A 16,710-nucleotide genomic window follows, 5' to 3' on the forward strand; every position below is an offset into this window, starting at 1 on the left:
GTCCAAAAATGGTTTCATTAATCTTACGTAATCGCATTAACAAGTGTTGTGAAAGTGAACATATATTTAATGTATTAGCTCAATTTAGAGTCAGAGATAATCTTAGTTATGCATTCGTATACTACGTTCTATAACCCAAAACGTTTTAGCAAATAGTGTGAAATTCTAATGCGCATTATATTACGAAAAATCATTCGACAATGTCACTCATGACTTATTGTCAGTAAAATATGTTCAATTGGACGAAAGTTGTAAGTCGCTAAAGATACTAATTTCAATCTAACAAACTGTCAAATCCTTTGTTAAAGATAACTTATAAATATCGATTACTTCTCACAAGTCTGTGATATCTCGTTAGGAGTGAAGCAAGGACAGCCCCGTTTATCCTGTCATATTTATTCTGTTTATAAATGCTAAAATGATATAAGCGTTTTTACAGCACATGCTTCTATCTTACACGCAGAGAAGAATTGTATATAGACTTCCTCTCGAAAATGGGGACTTACAAAATAACATATACATGTACATGTAAAAAGTCTCTATATTTCGAGAGAGGAAAACTATAACACTCGATATTTATGTTCATTGAACAATGAAAACATTGAAATTGTTGACATTAAACACACAAACGTACAGGCATATAATAACATTTTGTCTATATATAATAGAGTGAAATTCGGTGAAACAAGTTACTTTTTGACACTTTCGTTGTACCTATAATAATATATGGTTGTGACGTTAGGGGATCTATAAAAACACCGAAGTTTAAAAATACTTTTCAAATTCTGCAAATATATATTAGGTTTCCACTAACACGCATAAAATGTAGCCGTCTTAGGCGAACTAGTACATTTTCCATAGTGTGTTATCTTTAAAGAGAGGACTCTTAAAATTCTAGTGCAAATTGATGTACTCACCAAACTTACAAATACTATCTATGTACGACAAGAATATCACAGATAATACGTTTGCTAGCACTTATGTAAAATTATGCTGGACAAAAGCTATTTAATACCTTATTGACAATTTAGCATTTAATTATATATTGCATGATAAACGTTAACAAAACAGACCATTATACAAAACTCAAACAAAGACTTCGAGATCAATACACCAAGTCATGGTCTGATATGATAAATTCGCAAAGTAGATTAGATTATTATGTGAAATTTAAAAGGATTATGCATTTGAAAAATATACTTCATGTGTTGATAATGATTGCCATATAAAAGACAGACTAAGCGCTCCATCATTCAGAATTGAAACTGATAGATACAATAAAATTATAGAGAGAACAGGAAATGCAAAATGTGTAGCAGTTACATGTTTGAATCAGATATCATTATTATTTACATGTACGCATTCGCTAGATTTAATTAAGTTAATCAATCGTTGTACTCTGCCAACAAGTTTACATCTTACACTATATAATTTAGTAATATTTTTTAATTTATTTACAAAATTATGTTAAAACTAAACGATTACCTTGCTAGTAAGCCATTTTGTAACTACTGGATAAGACTAACGATGTTAATTACTTATTTACGTATTTATTTAATTATCTTTTTATGCGAAATGCTTTTTGTATAGTATTTCATGTGTGTGTTTATCTTTATATTAGTTAAGTATGTGACCAAATGCACATATTAGCTGATTCTGCCAATAAACTGAAACTGTTATTAATAGTTTTTTTTAATTATAATTGAACAAAATAATTTATTATCTAAAGAAGCGGACATTTATTGGATGATTAAACAACGCTCTGTGTTACCTATTCACAAAATTTATTTCAATATGATATCGCTCCACCCCTTGAATCATCTTGACTATGGGAACACGCCATAACGTGGAGTTGTTTTTAAATGATATGTGCAATAAACAATGGAATAAGTATTCATACAGAACACTTTCTTAAAAATGGAATTTAAATGTAATTTTATTTTCACTTCAGATTTCCTTTCAGACAAATGGAGTGAATGTCGTGCATATTGATTGCTAGTGTTAAATCTTTTATGTGTTATACTCATCTAATTATATTGACTAGTCCAATAAAACAATAAACGTAGCACACTGAGGATTCAAAATGTTGCCATCTAGACATTTAAAGAGACTGACGATTAGACTTGGAGCGGTGGTATTGTTAATTTGGACAGTGTCATTAACGTTGAACCACTGGAGTAAAAAAGAGGATACGGATAATTATCGTGTGAAAGAAATGGATATCAAAGATGGACATCTAGCAAAAATTCAGGAGAATTTAAATAGATTAAAACAATCTAATGATGAGGAGCGACTAATACAAAGAGATATTGCGGAAAGGGCTAATTTTGGTAATGATAAGTTGGAAGCTCCACCGAAGCGAATGATTGAACATAATAAAGATAGTGCAATAGTAAAAACTGTCAATATTATGCGGAACAATGACTTGAAAGACACCTTACTAGAGAGGAGAGAAAACGAAAACGTTCCGCGGAATATAAATGCTGATAAGAATGAACACCCTGATGGAAAGAAGGAAGACAAACAAGAAGACGTCGCGCAGATCGGAGCTCCCGTGCCCAGGCGTGAAGGAGCAGAGCAAAAAGATGGTCCAGGTGAAAATACTTGTATAATATTCCAAGATACGAACCCTTTGAAAATAAAGAAAGAATGTACGCTCCATTCACAACATGTATTTAACATAAACAACTACGGTCGCATCTAGCCAGTAACACAATTTTGATAGATACAGGACTCGAACACGTTGTTATTCAATTAATCAATGTAAATCTCTGGTCATGAATCATTGTTGTTTTGTTGCCAAATTCGAAGTCTTCATTATTTTGATTGATTGTTCACAGGTGAAGGAGGGAAACCCGTGTATATAGATAAAGAAAAATTGACCAAGGAGCAGAGAGACGACTTTGACAAAGGCTATCAGGACAATGCTTTCAATCGCTATGCCAGCGACATGATATCACTGCATCGGTCACTTCCAGATCTTAGAGAAACTGAGTAGGTTATGTGTCCTTTACGTCAGGTACATCAATTACATTCTTACTAAGTCATTTATTTTGAAGTTGTAGTGGTAGTGAAATAGAAAGTAATCATGCATTTCCACAATTCGTATGCATATGTAAAAATGTTCTCCTATTTTGTATGTATGTGTATACTATAAGCATTGTATGCCATGTTTAGAACACCAATTGCAAACCAGTGTAATGCGTTAGTGAAATGATCACTGTCTATTTATCTTGAGTATTTGATGTTTGTTTTAATTCTTTAATTTCTTCCTCGAAATTAGATGTAAGAAAATACAATATGGCAACCATCTTCCAAGCGCATGCGTGATCATCATATTTCACAACGAGGCTTGGAGCGTGCTGCTAAGGACAATCCACAGTGTGCTCGACAGATCGGATCCCACACAACTGAAAGAAATTATTGTGGTGGACGACTTTTCTGATTTTGGTGTGTTAAATACCGTACAGCGGTAACATCGGTAGGCCGAGTGGGTGATGGCGCTAGTGCTAGATTTCGCTTCTCCTGTTGAATACCCTTTCCCCACTGGACTCCGGTATATGTTCCTTTCTTGCCATATATTTCCACATGGATCTAACTTATTGTTCACAACATGTCTTCCTTAATTTAACAGTTTCAAACGCAGTTATAAGTATATCGGCATTATATTGCTTATTTGTGACCACGGCGGAATTCCATGCAAAGTAAAAAGCAACAACAAAGTAATAGTTACACCACGAGGAGAACATTACTGTTTTTCCATATTTTGTTATAATAATATTTAAGTACTTTAAGTGTTTTTATTTTAATAAAACAGATAATATATTATTACTGTGATTTTAGGTTAACATATAAACAAGTAAAATACTGTTTAAGGGTACTATTCGATGTTATTACTAAGGGTTTTCTCACTTCTTTGTATGTGTGTTAATACATATTTTCAAGTGTTTTTTTATGTATATCTGTCCCTTATGCACGTTTGTTTAATACGAAGTTATGTGAACCATTTGATTTAGAGTATTAACACATGGACATGCTTAATTTATTTTATTACATTTCGTTTCATAACCATGTGCTCTAATGATTAGCAAGATTGACTCAACGTTCACATTCTGATACAAAGTACAAAGTGCATTTTTATTAATATAATAGCTTGTAACATGAACATGAACGTGTCTTTTAAGATCATTTAAAACAGCCACTACAAGAATACATCGACAAACAGGACAAAGTGTCCCTTCTGCGCGCGCACGAGAGGATCGGGCTTATCAGGGCCAGATTGATGGGTTTTGAGAAATGCACTGCCGATGTTGCAATATTCTTGGACTCGCATTGCGAGGCCACCGAAGGTTTGTAGATCTGAGAATTTATATATTCTTCCAAGCGCATGTGGGATAAGCATATTTCACAAGGAGCGTGTGGCTAAATGTAATACATGTACAAGTCCTTCATTAATCAAAACGTAGATGCTCAACTTTAAGTAGATCGGTTATTCCTTACAATGGCACGAGTGATCCTTTCTTTATTTAATGTTCATTAAAATAATAAAATGAGTAAATATAAAGTCAATTAGTATATGTAATTCATTACACAGTTTGCATATGTTATAAGGTGAAAGCATACTTTTTTCGAAAAAATAAAATCCCCACTATAAAAACAATAACTTGAGCAAAATAATACATCCAGGCATCTGTAAATGAATAAACCAAAACATATTTGTCTCAGAGAAAGCGAAGACCGAATTGATTTTTTTTATTTGGATACTCTGTGTCATGCTTTGCATGTAACTTAAATGTACTTCTTATTTTGAAATGTACACTGTGTACAAAACGCATTTGTGTTAACTATAATACGAAATTCCCACTTTATAAACACGTTAGCAACATGATACATGTGTCAATGCATAAACAACATTTATTTGTCTAAGAGAAAGCGAACAATTAGATGACGTGGTAATAATTGCAGGCTGGCTTCCGCCTCTGCTGTCAAGGATACACGAGAACGAGACGAACGTGCTGGTACCCGTCATTGACGTCATAGATCTGGACACGTTTGGGTACCAGGGGCAAGTAAACACCGACATCAAATCAGTTTATGTCGGGGGATTTGACTGGGGTTTGTTGTTCAACTGGCATCCGATACCTCAGGAGGAGCTCAAACGGATTGAATATAAAACTTATCTTCCAGTAAGGTAGGCGTTCCCTACGTCAAGGTTTACATGTTGTTTGTGTGCATGATGTTCGCCACTCCAGTTAATCCTGGGTTGAACATAAGCGTTTCTAAATAATTAAATAGGAAACAGCATTTTAATTATTGTTGTAATTGTTTGTCACATGTAAGTCGCAGAAAATAAGAAATGTAGGACAAATCCATAACAGATATTTACATCGTTGTAAAATTAATACAGCAACCCTTTTTTTTTTATCAATTTGATAAATGCAGTAGTAGAATTGTATTCACCCAGATCTGCTTATGAGAAATGTGTTTAATATTGTATTGGATATTGATAAAGGTTAAGAAAGGTCATTGCCTGTATTGGAGACATACGCCGAATAAAAGTATTTTACTACTGTTGTATCTCACTACCTTCATCTCGCGACCTGAAACATTAAACATGATTTTTCATGGAACACATCTATGAAATACAAGCCCGTTTAGTCTGGTGATGAGATGCAATTAAAGTAACAAAGAAAGGTTCCGTACATTATCAGTTATGTTTATATTAGAACCTTTGATTGACTTCAAATGTAATTATTTTAAAATAATCTATGCAATGCAAACGTGGTCTGTTATTCGAATAAAACTGTTTGTCTGTTAATTGCAAAATTCGCAAATCAGCATGTACTCAAAGTTGATAAATTCCATATAAGTAAAAGTGTAGTCATTACTGGAACATCTCCGCAAAATATAGTAAATTCCATTCTTTCAGATCCCCGACAATGGCGGGTGGGCTTTTTGCAATCAGCAGCAAGTTCTTCCGAAAGTTGGGCACATACGACAGCGGGTTTGACATCTGGGGCGGGGAGAACCTCGAACTCTCGTTCAAAACGTGGATGTGCGGTGGAACCCTCGAGACTATACCCTGCTCACGTGTAGGGCACGTGTTCCGGAAACGCAGTCCATATAAATGGGACGTTAAGGGCGGCAATGTTCTGAGGCGAAATCTGGTGCGTCTTGCAGAGGTCTGGCTGGATGATTACAAGGAATATTACTTGCAGCGAATAAACTATGATAAGGTGTGTATGAATATTGTGTGCAGCGAATAAACTATGATAAGGTGTGTATGAATATTACTTGCAGAGAATAAACTATGATAGGGTGTGTTGGAATATGACTTGCAGCGAATAAACTATGATATGGTGTGTATGAATATTACTTGCAGCGAATAAACTATGATAAGGTGTGTATAAATATTACTTGCAGAGACTAAACTATGATAAGGTGTGTAAGAATATTACTTGCAGCGTATAAACTATGATAAGGTTTGTATGAATACTAGTTGCAGCGAATAAACTATGATAAGGTGTGTATAAATATTACTTGCAGCGAATAAACCATGATAAGGTGTGTATGAATATAAGTTGCAGCGAGTAAACTATGATAAGGTGTGTATGAATATTAGTTGCGGCGAATTAACTATGATAAGGTTTGTATGAATATAAGTTGCAGCGAATAAACTATGATAAGGTTTGTATGAATATTAGTTGCAGCGAGTAAACTATGATAAGGTTTGTATGAATATTAGTTGCAGCGAATAAACTATGATAAGGTTTGTATGAATATTAGTTGCAGCGAATAAACTATGATAAGGTTTGTATGAATATTAGTTGCAGCGAATAAACTATGATAAGGTTTGTATGAATATTAGTTGCAGCGAATAAACTATGATAAGGTTTGTATGAATATTAGTTGCAGCGAATAAACTATGATAAGGTTTGTATGAATATTAGTTGCAGCGAGTAAACTATGATAAGGTTTGTATGAATATTAGTTGCAGCGAATAAACTATGATAAGGTTTGTATGAATATTAGTTGCAGCGAATAAACTATGATAAGGTTTGTATGAATATTAGTTGCAGCGAATAAACTATGATAAGGTTTGTATGAATATTAGTTGCAGCGAATAAACTATGATAAGGTTTGTATGAATATTAGTTGCAGCGAATAAACTATGATAAGGTTTGTATGAATATTAGTTGCAGCGAGTAAACTATGATAAGGGGTGTATGTATATTAGTTGCAGCGAATAAACTATGATAAGGTGTGCAGGAGTATTACTTGCAGCGAGTAAACTATGATAAGGTGTGTATGAATATTAGTTGCAGCGAATAAACTATGATAAGGTTTGTATGAATATTAGTTGCAGCGAATAAACTATGATAAGGTTTGTTCGTCATATGATAAAATTCAGTGCCCTTATATAATTTTCACTAATTTATATTATTGTTCACCAATTCGGGCCATCATCAATTTTGTATTATTTTTGCATAATTTATGTATTTTAAGGTTAAAATCGCATACTAGTCCACAAAATGAATAGTTTTGTTCTATGATTGACTTTACAAACGATTTGGTAGTTTGGCCAACAACTTTATGTTTGTACGTGTTGTAGCAAATGATCTTATAAAAAATACCCTGCACATGTTTGGTGCGTTACACAATAGCATTTATCTAAGCTATAAACGATTGCTATTATTGATATTATAAATTCGTTTCCTTGTAAATTACTGATATGTTGAAATCGTCGTTGTTTTAAACATACACGCATGTTTAATGGCCTGTGTTAAATGTTTTCGCCAGTCCCTTACTAACTTGATATTTGCTTAGAATCTCCAAATGTTGTTCCAGGGTGATTACGGAGACGTCAGTGATCGTAAAGCTTTAAGGGAATCTCTACACTGCAAAAGTTTCCAGTGGTACCTTGATAATATATTTCCTGAATTGTTTGTTCCCGGAGAGGCTCTAGCGTCCGGCGAGGTAATGTACCTTATGTGCATGCAGGAGTTATTGTAAACCAATGATCGTATAAGTAGATTAATAAGAATTTGATGAGTAGCGATATTCACAAATAAGCATGCCTGTCATTTAATATTTTAGCATTGAAAGTAAATGTGGGTCGCCGTGGCGTACTGGATATGGTGTCCGCATAGCGACCGGGAGGTCACGGGTTCGATCCCAATTTGTAAGAGCGTTCTTAAGATCTCCCTCAAAGACACCAATACTGGTCCTACCCAGGGAACGGACTCGAGAGCGTTTCAATAAGTTTTACAATCTAATCAAGGATAAAAAAATCCACCTTTATGACATTTTTCGTTTAAATAAGGGATCTTCTAACCTTAATCCTTAATCCTTAGGTTTTCGATGTAATCGAGCTAAAATAAATAGGTATAAAATAATTTGCTTTACTTGTTAAGATCCGGAACGTTGATCGGTCTATGTGCATCGACGCCAGTACAAACATCAAAGACAACGAGGGGGTGGTCTCCGTGTATCCTTGTCATCAGCAGGGCGGGAACCAGGTTCTATTGTCAGGGCCCTGCCGCTAAAAACTTTAACGGCATGTTAAGCTTACGGTCCGTGAATTCCAGACGCTAATAAAACTTATTTTAAAAGCAATTATATTATTACAAGTATGCAAATTATTCGAGCATACACATTTGTTTACAAGTAATACATAAGTACATATATTTAAAAGGTTTAACTATTAAGTCACATAAATAACTTGATCCAAAAGTTAACGGCTGTTAGCTTTACTGGCCATTGAAGTTTTGAGCAACACGGCCCCGGTGTGATATTTTTGCCTTTGGTACCACAGGTGATTAGCGTGTGGCTATGATATTAATTAGTGAACACATCATTTTGAATGATAAATAATCATATTATAACGAAAAATCAACTTTTCTGAAAAAAATCACTATCAAATATATATATAGAGAGAATAACAGGTTACTGTCTGATGTTTTTGTAATATATCAGGCAAGGCTTAGAATAATATAACGGCGAGGCCTGATATAAAACACACAGTTCAGGCAGTAACCTGTTTTTCTGTTTATCATAACTCTATGTCCCCGATTTTAAAGAAATAATGAAAAACACGCTAAAAAGCTGCAGTTTTAGCGGGAACGAATATGACTTTTGTCGTTTGACGTGTTTATAATGACGTCATGAGCACGCGCGCTTAATATTTGTAAAAAAAAAAGTTGTTTGCTGTTTTTGTTGCATTTTGTGTTTAAAATATATTACATCTTGGTATCAAATTGTTTGTTTTGTTGAATCTGATTCGATTTTACTAAAAAAGAGTACTTTATAGTTGATTCCAAATAATAGGACTATCCTCCACACATGACTGATATAAGAACTTCCTGTTGACCATGATATAAAAAAAATCAGGCAACGTTATATCAGGCAGATATCAATGCGGTGGTATGATAAAACAAGGTATCCAACTCAAAATCACCCGAAAACAGGTTGCATCGCTTGGAACAGCCATAACTTCATCAATTGTGCAGCGATTTTCATGAATCCGGTCTTATTCAACGCCGAAATTAATTTACTCTTGGTAAATGGGTTACCTCTTTCTGTTACTAGTTTATCTGAGTCCCATAGGTTCAAGGTTGCCGTCAAAAACCATTTTTTAAGTCAGATTTTATAATATTCTTTTACTCAGTAATCGGTATCATGTGTATTTTTTTAAATACATTCCGCTTTTTAATTACATTTCACTAGTCAGTTTGTGATGTTAATGTTGTAATTATCTGTGATGCATTTTTATTTGATATAAATATTTTAATTACTTAAGTCATTTATTGACTTCATGTTGTATGTGTTCATTTTTTACTGTGATATTCCTACAATAATGTCCACCGATTCAAACATTATTAATGCTCAGTTTAAATCTGTGATATATTATTAAGCAACAATTTTTGTCTCTCTATGTCATGCCACCATCCACAAGGACCACAATGGAAATAAGAGTTCGCTCTCTTTTTTGTGATATCCTTGGTTCTGTGTTGCGTGACATGGTTAATACTCATGTTTGTATTTTTATGTATTATTTTATGAATGCAACATGTTTGTTAATTGTGTTTGCACCATGATACCGAAATAAATCTATATATTTAATTATCTATCTATTTACTCTCTAGAAATTTACATATCTTGTATTTTTTTTTAACAAATGCTGGGTCAAAATTTAAGAAATAACACAATACACAACTCGCGTGCCCTACTTGACAGCGATCAGATCCGATTCATGAATGAAATCTGTAAAGACACACCTTCGCATTTGACCAATGAAATCACTCGTGTGTTTACAATGTCGGTTAGTTGAAATGTAAGGTAACAAAGGTTTCAAACGGCGCTGGACAGTTAGTTTTGATGCATTATGTAACGGAGAGCACGGTAAGAATGTTTCTTCATGCGTTTTATTGAATTGTGGTATGTGGTACGTGAACTTTGCAGGGAAAATTGCCTTAACTCCGTAAAGATTTCAGTCTTAGATCGGGTCTGATCGATGCCAAGTAGGTCTCACGAGTTGTGTATCGTGTTATTTCTTAAACGTTGACCCAGCATTTGTAAAAATATTGCAAGACATGTATATTTCCCGAAAAGAAATTCAATTCTGCGTTGAATAAGACGGAGATCGCGAGCATCGCTGCAAAATTGATGAAGTAATGGCTGTTCAAAGCGATGCACCCTGGTTTGGGGTGATTTTGAGTTGAATACCATGTTATACATATATATGATAGTGATTTTGTTTTTCAGAAAAGTTGATTTTTCGTTATAATATGATTATTTATCATTCACAGTGATGTTTTCACTAAATAATATCATAGCCACACGCTTACCACCTGTGGTGGGTACATGCATGCTGTTCAGCTTTTGCCTAAAATGTTGTTTTGTCTATGTACATGTACAATTAACCGATTTTCGGTACGACGATCTGATGCAACAGGTGTGCAATTATAACATGCAAAGAGTTGGTTTTCGTGTATAATAGAAATTCATAAATATAAAGATTTGTGCTGTGTATTTTTACATTTTATTTTTTTATAATTGTCACCGCGTTTTTGTTTATTGTTATAAATTATGGCTGACGAAATTCTGAGAACTAAAGTAGACTTTCTTTCGTTGCAAATGCTATTGGCCTGTTTTGTTCAGCTTATCATGAAATAAATAAAAAGTGAAATCGTCACTCGACAGGTGTCATGTATATTTTTGACAGCTGAAATAGTTAAGTTAGAAAAAAAAGGTCATCGTTAATGCGTAAATGAATTTTGATTCCATCAGTAACTATAGCCACACATCTTTATAAGCGTAATTACATGACATTAAATGCTTTTTTCCTCAGTTTTGGCTACTAAGTAAAGAGGGTGAGTTCAGAAGAGACGACACGTGTTGGGACACCCCGGACGGGGCCAAGGTAAAATTATACCCGTGCCACTCTTCCAAGGGCAACCAACTCTTCGAATACAGAGAGGTGTGTGACTTACCATAGTTTATCATTTCATATCATACCCATTAAATTATATGCTACAGTAATGTTCAAATTTAAATAGTTGATTTAGAGCAAAATAATTGACTGATGTTTAATTTTATAAACATGAAATTCGATTGACGTTTATTTTATATTTTAAATATACAAGGACCTATGTGAATTTGATATGATTCGAATGCAGAATGGTGTGTGGCCTACAATAGTTATTTATATCATGACACATCATAACCATTCACTAATATGTTAATCATAATGCAATGTACTTGAATACCTAAAAAAATACTATTTTCTAATGTTGTAAGAACGAAGCTAGGTTGACGATGTTTAAACATCTTAATTTTCTATATTAAATATGCACTCACTGATGCGTGGTATTTCTTAAGTAATCATGTTATAATAAATAGTATATTCACTACTGGTCGATTGCGTGATGTAAAACTCGGTGTTGCTTGTTCGATTATATCAGACGAAATTGCAAAATTGCATTATTTAGTTTATTTTTCTCATTATATTTACATTTGTACTTAACAAATAACACCGACATAGTACAGGGCGACACAATATTCAAATAATGCCAAATGATTTTGAAAATATTACAGGACGACACAATAAACAAATAGTACAAAGTACTTTTAAATATTACAGGGCAACACAATATTCAAATAACACAAAACTATTTTGAAAATATTCTAACACAATATTCAAGTAACACCAGAATATTTTTAAATATTACAGGACGACATAATATACAAATAACACAAAGGTATTTTTAAATATTACAATACGACACAATATATACAGACAATAACACAAATATTTTTAAATAGTACAGGACGACGCAAGATACAAATAACACAAATGTATTTTTGAAAATATTACAGGACGAAACAATAAACAAATAACAACAATGTGTTTTAATATTACAGAACGACAAAATATACAATAACACTAAAGTATTTTTTAATTTTTCAGGACGACACAATCTACAAATAACACAAAAGTATTTTTTAATATTACAGGACGATACAATATACAAATAACACCAAAGTATTTTCAAAATATTACAATATACAAACAACACCAAAGTATGTTTAAATATAACAACACGAATATATATATACAAATAAAACCAAGCATTTTAATAAAACAGGTCGACACAATATACAAATAACACCAAAGAGTTTTGAAAATATACCAGGACGACACAATATACAAATGACACCAACGTATGTTTAGATATTACAGAACGACATCATATACAAATAACGCCAATGTATTTTTCAATATTACAGGACGACACAATAAACAAATAACACCAAAGTATTTTGAAAATTTAAAGGACGATCCAAAATACAAATAACACACAAATATTTTTTTTTTAATAATGGACGACTCCATATGCAAACACCACCAATTTATTTTGAAAATATTACAGGACGACACAATAAACAAATAACACAAAAGTATTTTGAAAATATTACAGGACGACACAATCTACAGTCCAACGGCGAAGAAATGCGTTGAGATCACGTGGGACGCCAAGGGGCTCCAAATGGCACCATGCACCGGAAACGACCGCCAGAAATGGAAGATGACGAGAAAACCACCGAAAGGACCTGGTCATGAAAAGAAAACGTCAAAATAACCATACGTCAGAACACGTTGCTGTGTATAAAAAGGACGCTTCAAACGGAGCTTGTAAAAAGTACTATAAAATATGTGCATGTTTAAAAAAAAAAACAAATTTGCGACTGGAACTTGATACGAAACACAAGCAATTATCTTACTAACGAAGACGTTTTCGGTATGTTTTACACAACCAGTGCGATTAGCATTTTATAAGAAATATGAGAAATAAGAGAAACATATCATCGTTAAACATGTCTAAAACGTTGTAGATCTTCAATGGTGTATGTTTTGTGAAATGAAATATTGACAATTACGCGTATTTGTGTGTTATATAATACAGACGTTACACATATCATTAGTATTTGATAACAAATATTACATGTATAAATTAATATAGTTATTTTGAAATGTAATGCATCAACAGTGCAATTAGCATTTGATAATACATTTTCGATGTAGAAACACTATGGAAACAAATAGTTGGTGTGTGTTTTGCAATAGTGTGATTGGCATGTCATTAGAAATGTTTGCCGTCCAAATAAATAGAAAACAAAACAAGTTTGTTTAATGCCTTAGGCTTGAATAAAACTTAATGGTGTAATAAGAATTGCTGATCATATGACATGTACGTTATAACAAAATTGCTCGGGCACTAATTAAATGAATTGTGTGATATTTATGCAATAATTGGTAATTAACTTTTTATCTAGATAAACCTACACAACTCTCTTCACAATTACTGTCATCAAACGCGGATATTTTGAAGTCCTGAAAAACAGTGTTGGCATGTTATGTATTGTCTATTGAGATCAATGTATTTAAAAAAAAACATATTGTATATTTTGAAACTTGAATAACACAGAAAAGCAAACAGTATATGTGCAGTCTTTCATTGTAAATAAAACACCATAATGTTGAACATTTTATTGGTAATTTCATCTTCATTTTGAAATAATGTATGGCTGCTCTTTCTACATGATAAAGTAGATACACATGTTTGTCTTTAAGAGTCAATAACGCCTAACCGAAAATAACAAAACGATATTACAAAATATGAAAACTATTGAATAATATGATTACGAACAGGACAAAACATATGTTTTATTATGAGTTCTATTATGTGTACCATCAATATGACAAAGAGTACAAAACAGACTTGAAGTTGTGCGACTTCTAGCCAAGTTGAAATACGATTTTTGCCCAAAATATTGAAAGTCACAATCCGCAGATTCATGTTTGAGTTTAATGTTAAAGAGGGCTATAAAGTTCATGCATATATATTAAGTAAAATCGTTATCAATAACATTCTTCATTTATGATTGCCAAAACTAATACTTATTAGTTACTAATGATATAAAATCCTTGAAATGCATTAATAGACATTCGCAGTACAAATTACACAAGTCAATAGTACAAACATCGAAATAATCATGCTGACTATGTATGCAATGACAATTGCAGAGTGACAATGCTGTACCAATTGAATATGGACCGAAAACACGTTGTTGCGTAGCAATCATTGAGATTGCGCACGAATGCCGTCGCATTTATGACAAAAAACTCCGTGACATTTCCTCGACGTCGTTAGTGGTACTTTTAGAAGTGCGTGAAGTTTTTTCGCGACTGATATCGGCGTTTATGTATGAAAAAGCATATTTGTGAAAAAAAACAACAACAGTAAATGTAGAAGTAATCCAACCCGATTAACTGACTAAACTCAGATGGGACGATATTTTAAGGATAACTACAATTAACTAAAAGCCTTTAAATTTTCGTCAGATCTTGTGAGGAAAGTGGAAACCGGAGAATCGAAAACCCATCTTGCCCGATACGGACTACGGTAACGGATAAGTGCCATGGCCTTCTCAAAAGGGGCAATACATTCATGATACCAGGACTCTCAGCTAGCAGCAATATCGACTGAAGGCATTACATAACACAATGTTATTAAGATCCGTGCAGTCATTTATATAACTCAGTGCATCGATATATGAAATTGCACAATTCAAAATGTTATACGTTACTTTAATTCTCAAATGAACACATATTTGGAAAAGAAAACAAATGTTCATTACATCAGAGATAATGGATTATTATAATCAAGATGTCGTAGGAGAGAAATACAAAAAGAATAACGATCCATTGTCTTCAAATAATTGAAGAATATGTGTTCAAATCATAGAAGAAAATCGCCAAAACAAACCATTTACTACAGTGTGCGGTACGCTTTACAGTTTATGTAATAATGCGAACTTTGGTTTACCACTTTTACACCAAACTAATCGCCCATTAAGTTTATATGCGTAATCAAAAATTAATTGTACAGTCGATTTACAATCGTTGTTTGTTACAGCTCTTTCATTTTGTTAAACAATGTGACGCATTAAATTTTAATGCACATAGGAGTATACATGTGTATTTAAAAATAGAAATGAAGAGCAGATAAAACAATGGTGAAACTTATTATAAATACAATGTATAAGGAAAATGGTAATGTTGTCTTTCTTGAAACATTTTAGCTGTGCAAGCCAATTACTACTGCAAATAAGGCATTCGTTAACTTCACCTAAGACCAACTCATAAAGTCGTTCCGGTTATTTGCATATGTAGGTTATCGAAGCTAAACATAAAATCAATATGTCTGATACCACAGGTACTGGGCTTAATTATTTGGGTTATGTCGTCTTGCGGTCTTCTACTGAAGTTTTTGTTCGAATCATGCCCCTGGGTTTAAAACTGGCCACGCACAAGGGGTTACCCAATTTACATAAACATATAATGTAAATCACTTAAAAAATCTTCTATGAAACCGACAGGGCTAGGGATTTGAATGTGCTGTGTAAAGTCGTATGGAGATCCTCTAATAATTTTGTTCAAATTATCCGCCCTATGGAAACTTGTTTTCCTCATATTTATGTAGCAAAACTCTTTAAAAGTCTTCTTTGAAACTATAAGTCCGAAATTTTGTAATTGTATTTTTATAATGCATGATTGTATTCGGGTCTTATCCGAATTTTGTTCAAACTTGAGATCGAAACTGACCATGCCCAATGGTACCAGATTTTTATAGACAACATATTAAAAAAACTTCTGAAATCTTCTTCTCTTAAACCACTTGAGTCAGGTCTTTGATATTTAGTGTTTTACATTGTTTGGTGGTCCTATCCGAAGTTTGTTCAAATGAGGCCTGTGAGTAAACAATGGCCCTGCCCTGGGGCTTACTTGTTTTTTTTTCTGTGAGATGTATATAGTAAAAAAAATCCTCTGAAACTGCAAGCCCGAGTATTTGGTATATGGCATTTTTGCTTGTATGGAGGTCTTCTACAAATTTGTTCAAATCAAGCCCCTGAGGTCAAAACTTGTTTTCCTTACATTGTAATAGTGAAAACTTCAACAGTCTTCGTATATCTGAAATCGCAGGGCCTTGAGGTTTATTATTCGGAATGAAATGTCTTATAGTGGTCATCTTAGTTTGATCAAATCATGTCCCTGGTATAAAATAAGTCCCAGGCCCCACAAGTCAAATTATTTATGGGAGACTTAAAAAAAATCTCTAAAACCGCAAGGGTAAGGGATACGATACT

At 33.3% G+C, this 16,710-nt stretch overlaps 1 protein-coding gene across 2 annotated transcripts in view; it reads left to right on the forward strand.

The window, feature by feature from the left end:
* LOC127854469 (polypeptide N-acetylgalactosaminyltransferase 5-like) overlaps positions 1–13,439 on the forward strand; it is a 14,617-nt gene extending 1,178 nt beyond the window's left edge. The window contains exons 2-11 of one of the 2 annotated variants that reach the window (XR_008037083.1): positions 1,952–2,594; positions 2,841–2,994; positions 3,284–3,450; positions 4,185–4,349; positions 4,966–5,191; positions 5,930–6,236; positions 7,849–7,977; positions 8,415–8,573; positions 11,351–11,479; positions 12,981–13,000. Coding sequence is in view for 1 of the 2 variants with exons in the window: in XM_052389519.1 (XP_052245479.1) it covers positions 2,084–2,594; positions 2,841–2,994; positions 3,284–3,450; positions 4,185–4,349; positions 4,966–5,191; positions 5,930–6,236; positions 7,849–7,977; positions 8,415–8,519; positions 11,351–11,479; positions 12,981–13,142 (2,055 nt within the window). In the remaining variant the exon portion in view is untranslated. Of the gene's footprint in view, positions 1–1,951; positions 2,595–2,840; positions 2,995–3,283; positions 3,451–4,184; positions 4,350–4,965; positions 5,192–5,929; positions 6,237–7,848; positions 7,978–8,414; positions 8,574–11,350; positions 11,480–12,980 lie in introns of both variants that reach the window. The other variant, XM_052389519.1, reaches the window with a different exon arrangement.
* The last annotated feature ends 3,271 nt before the right edge of the window (positions 13,440–16,710 follow it).

The sequence above is a fragment of the Dreissena polymorpha genome, chromosome 13 (assembly GCF_020536995.1).
Source record: "Dreissena polymorpha isolate Duluth1 chromosome 13, UMN_Dpol_1.0, whole genome shotgun sequence".
NCBI classification, from domain to species: Eukaryota; Metazoa; Mollusca; class Bivalvia; order Myida; family Dreissenidae; genus Dreissena; species Dreissena polymorpha.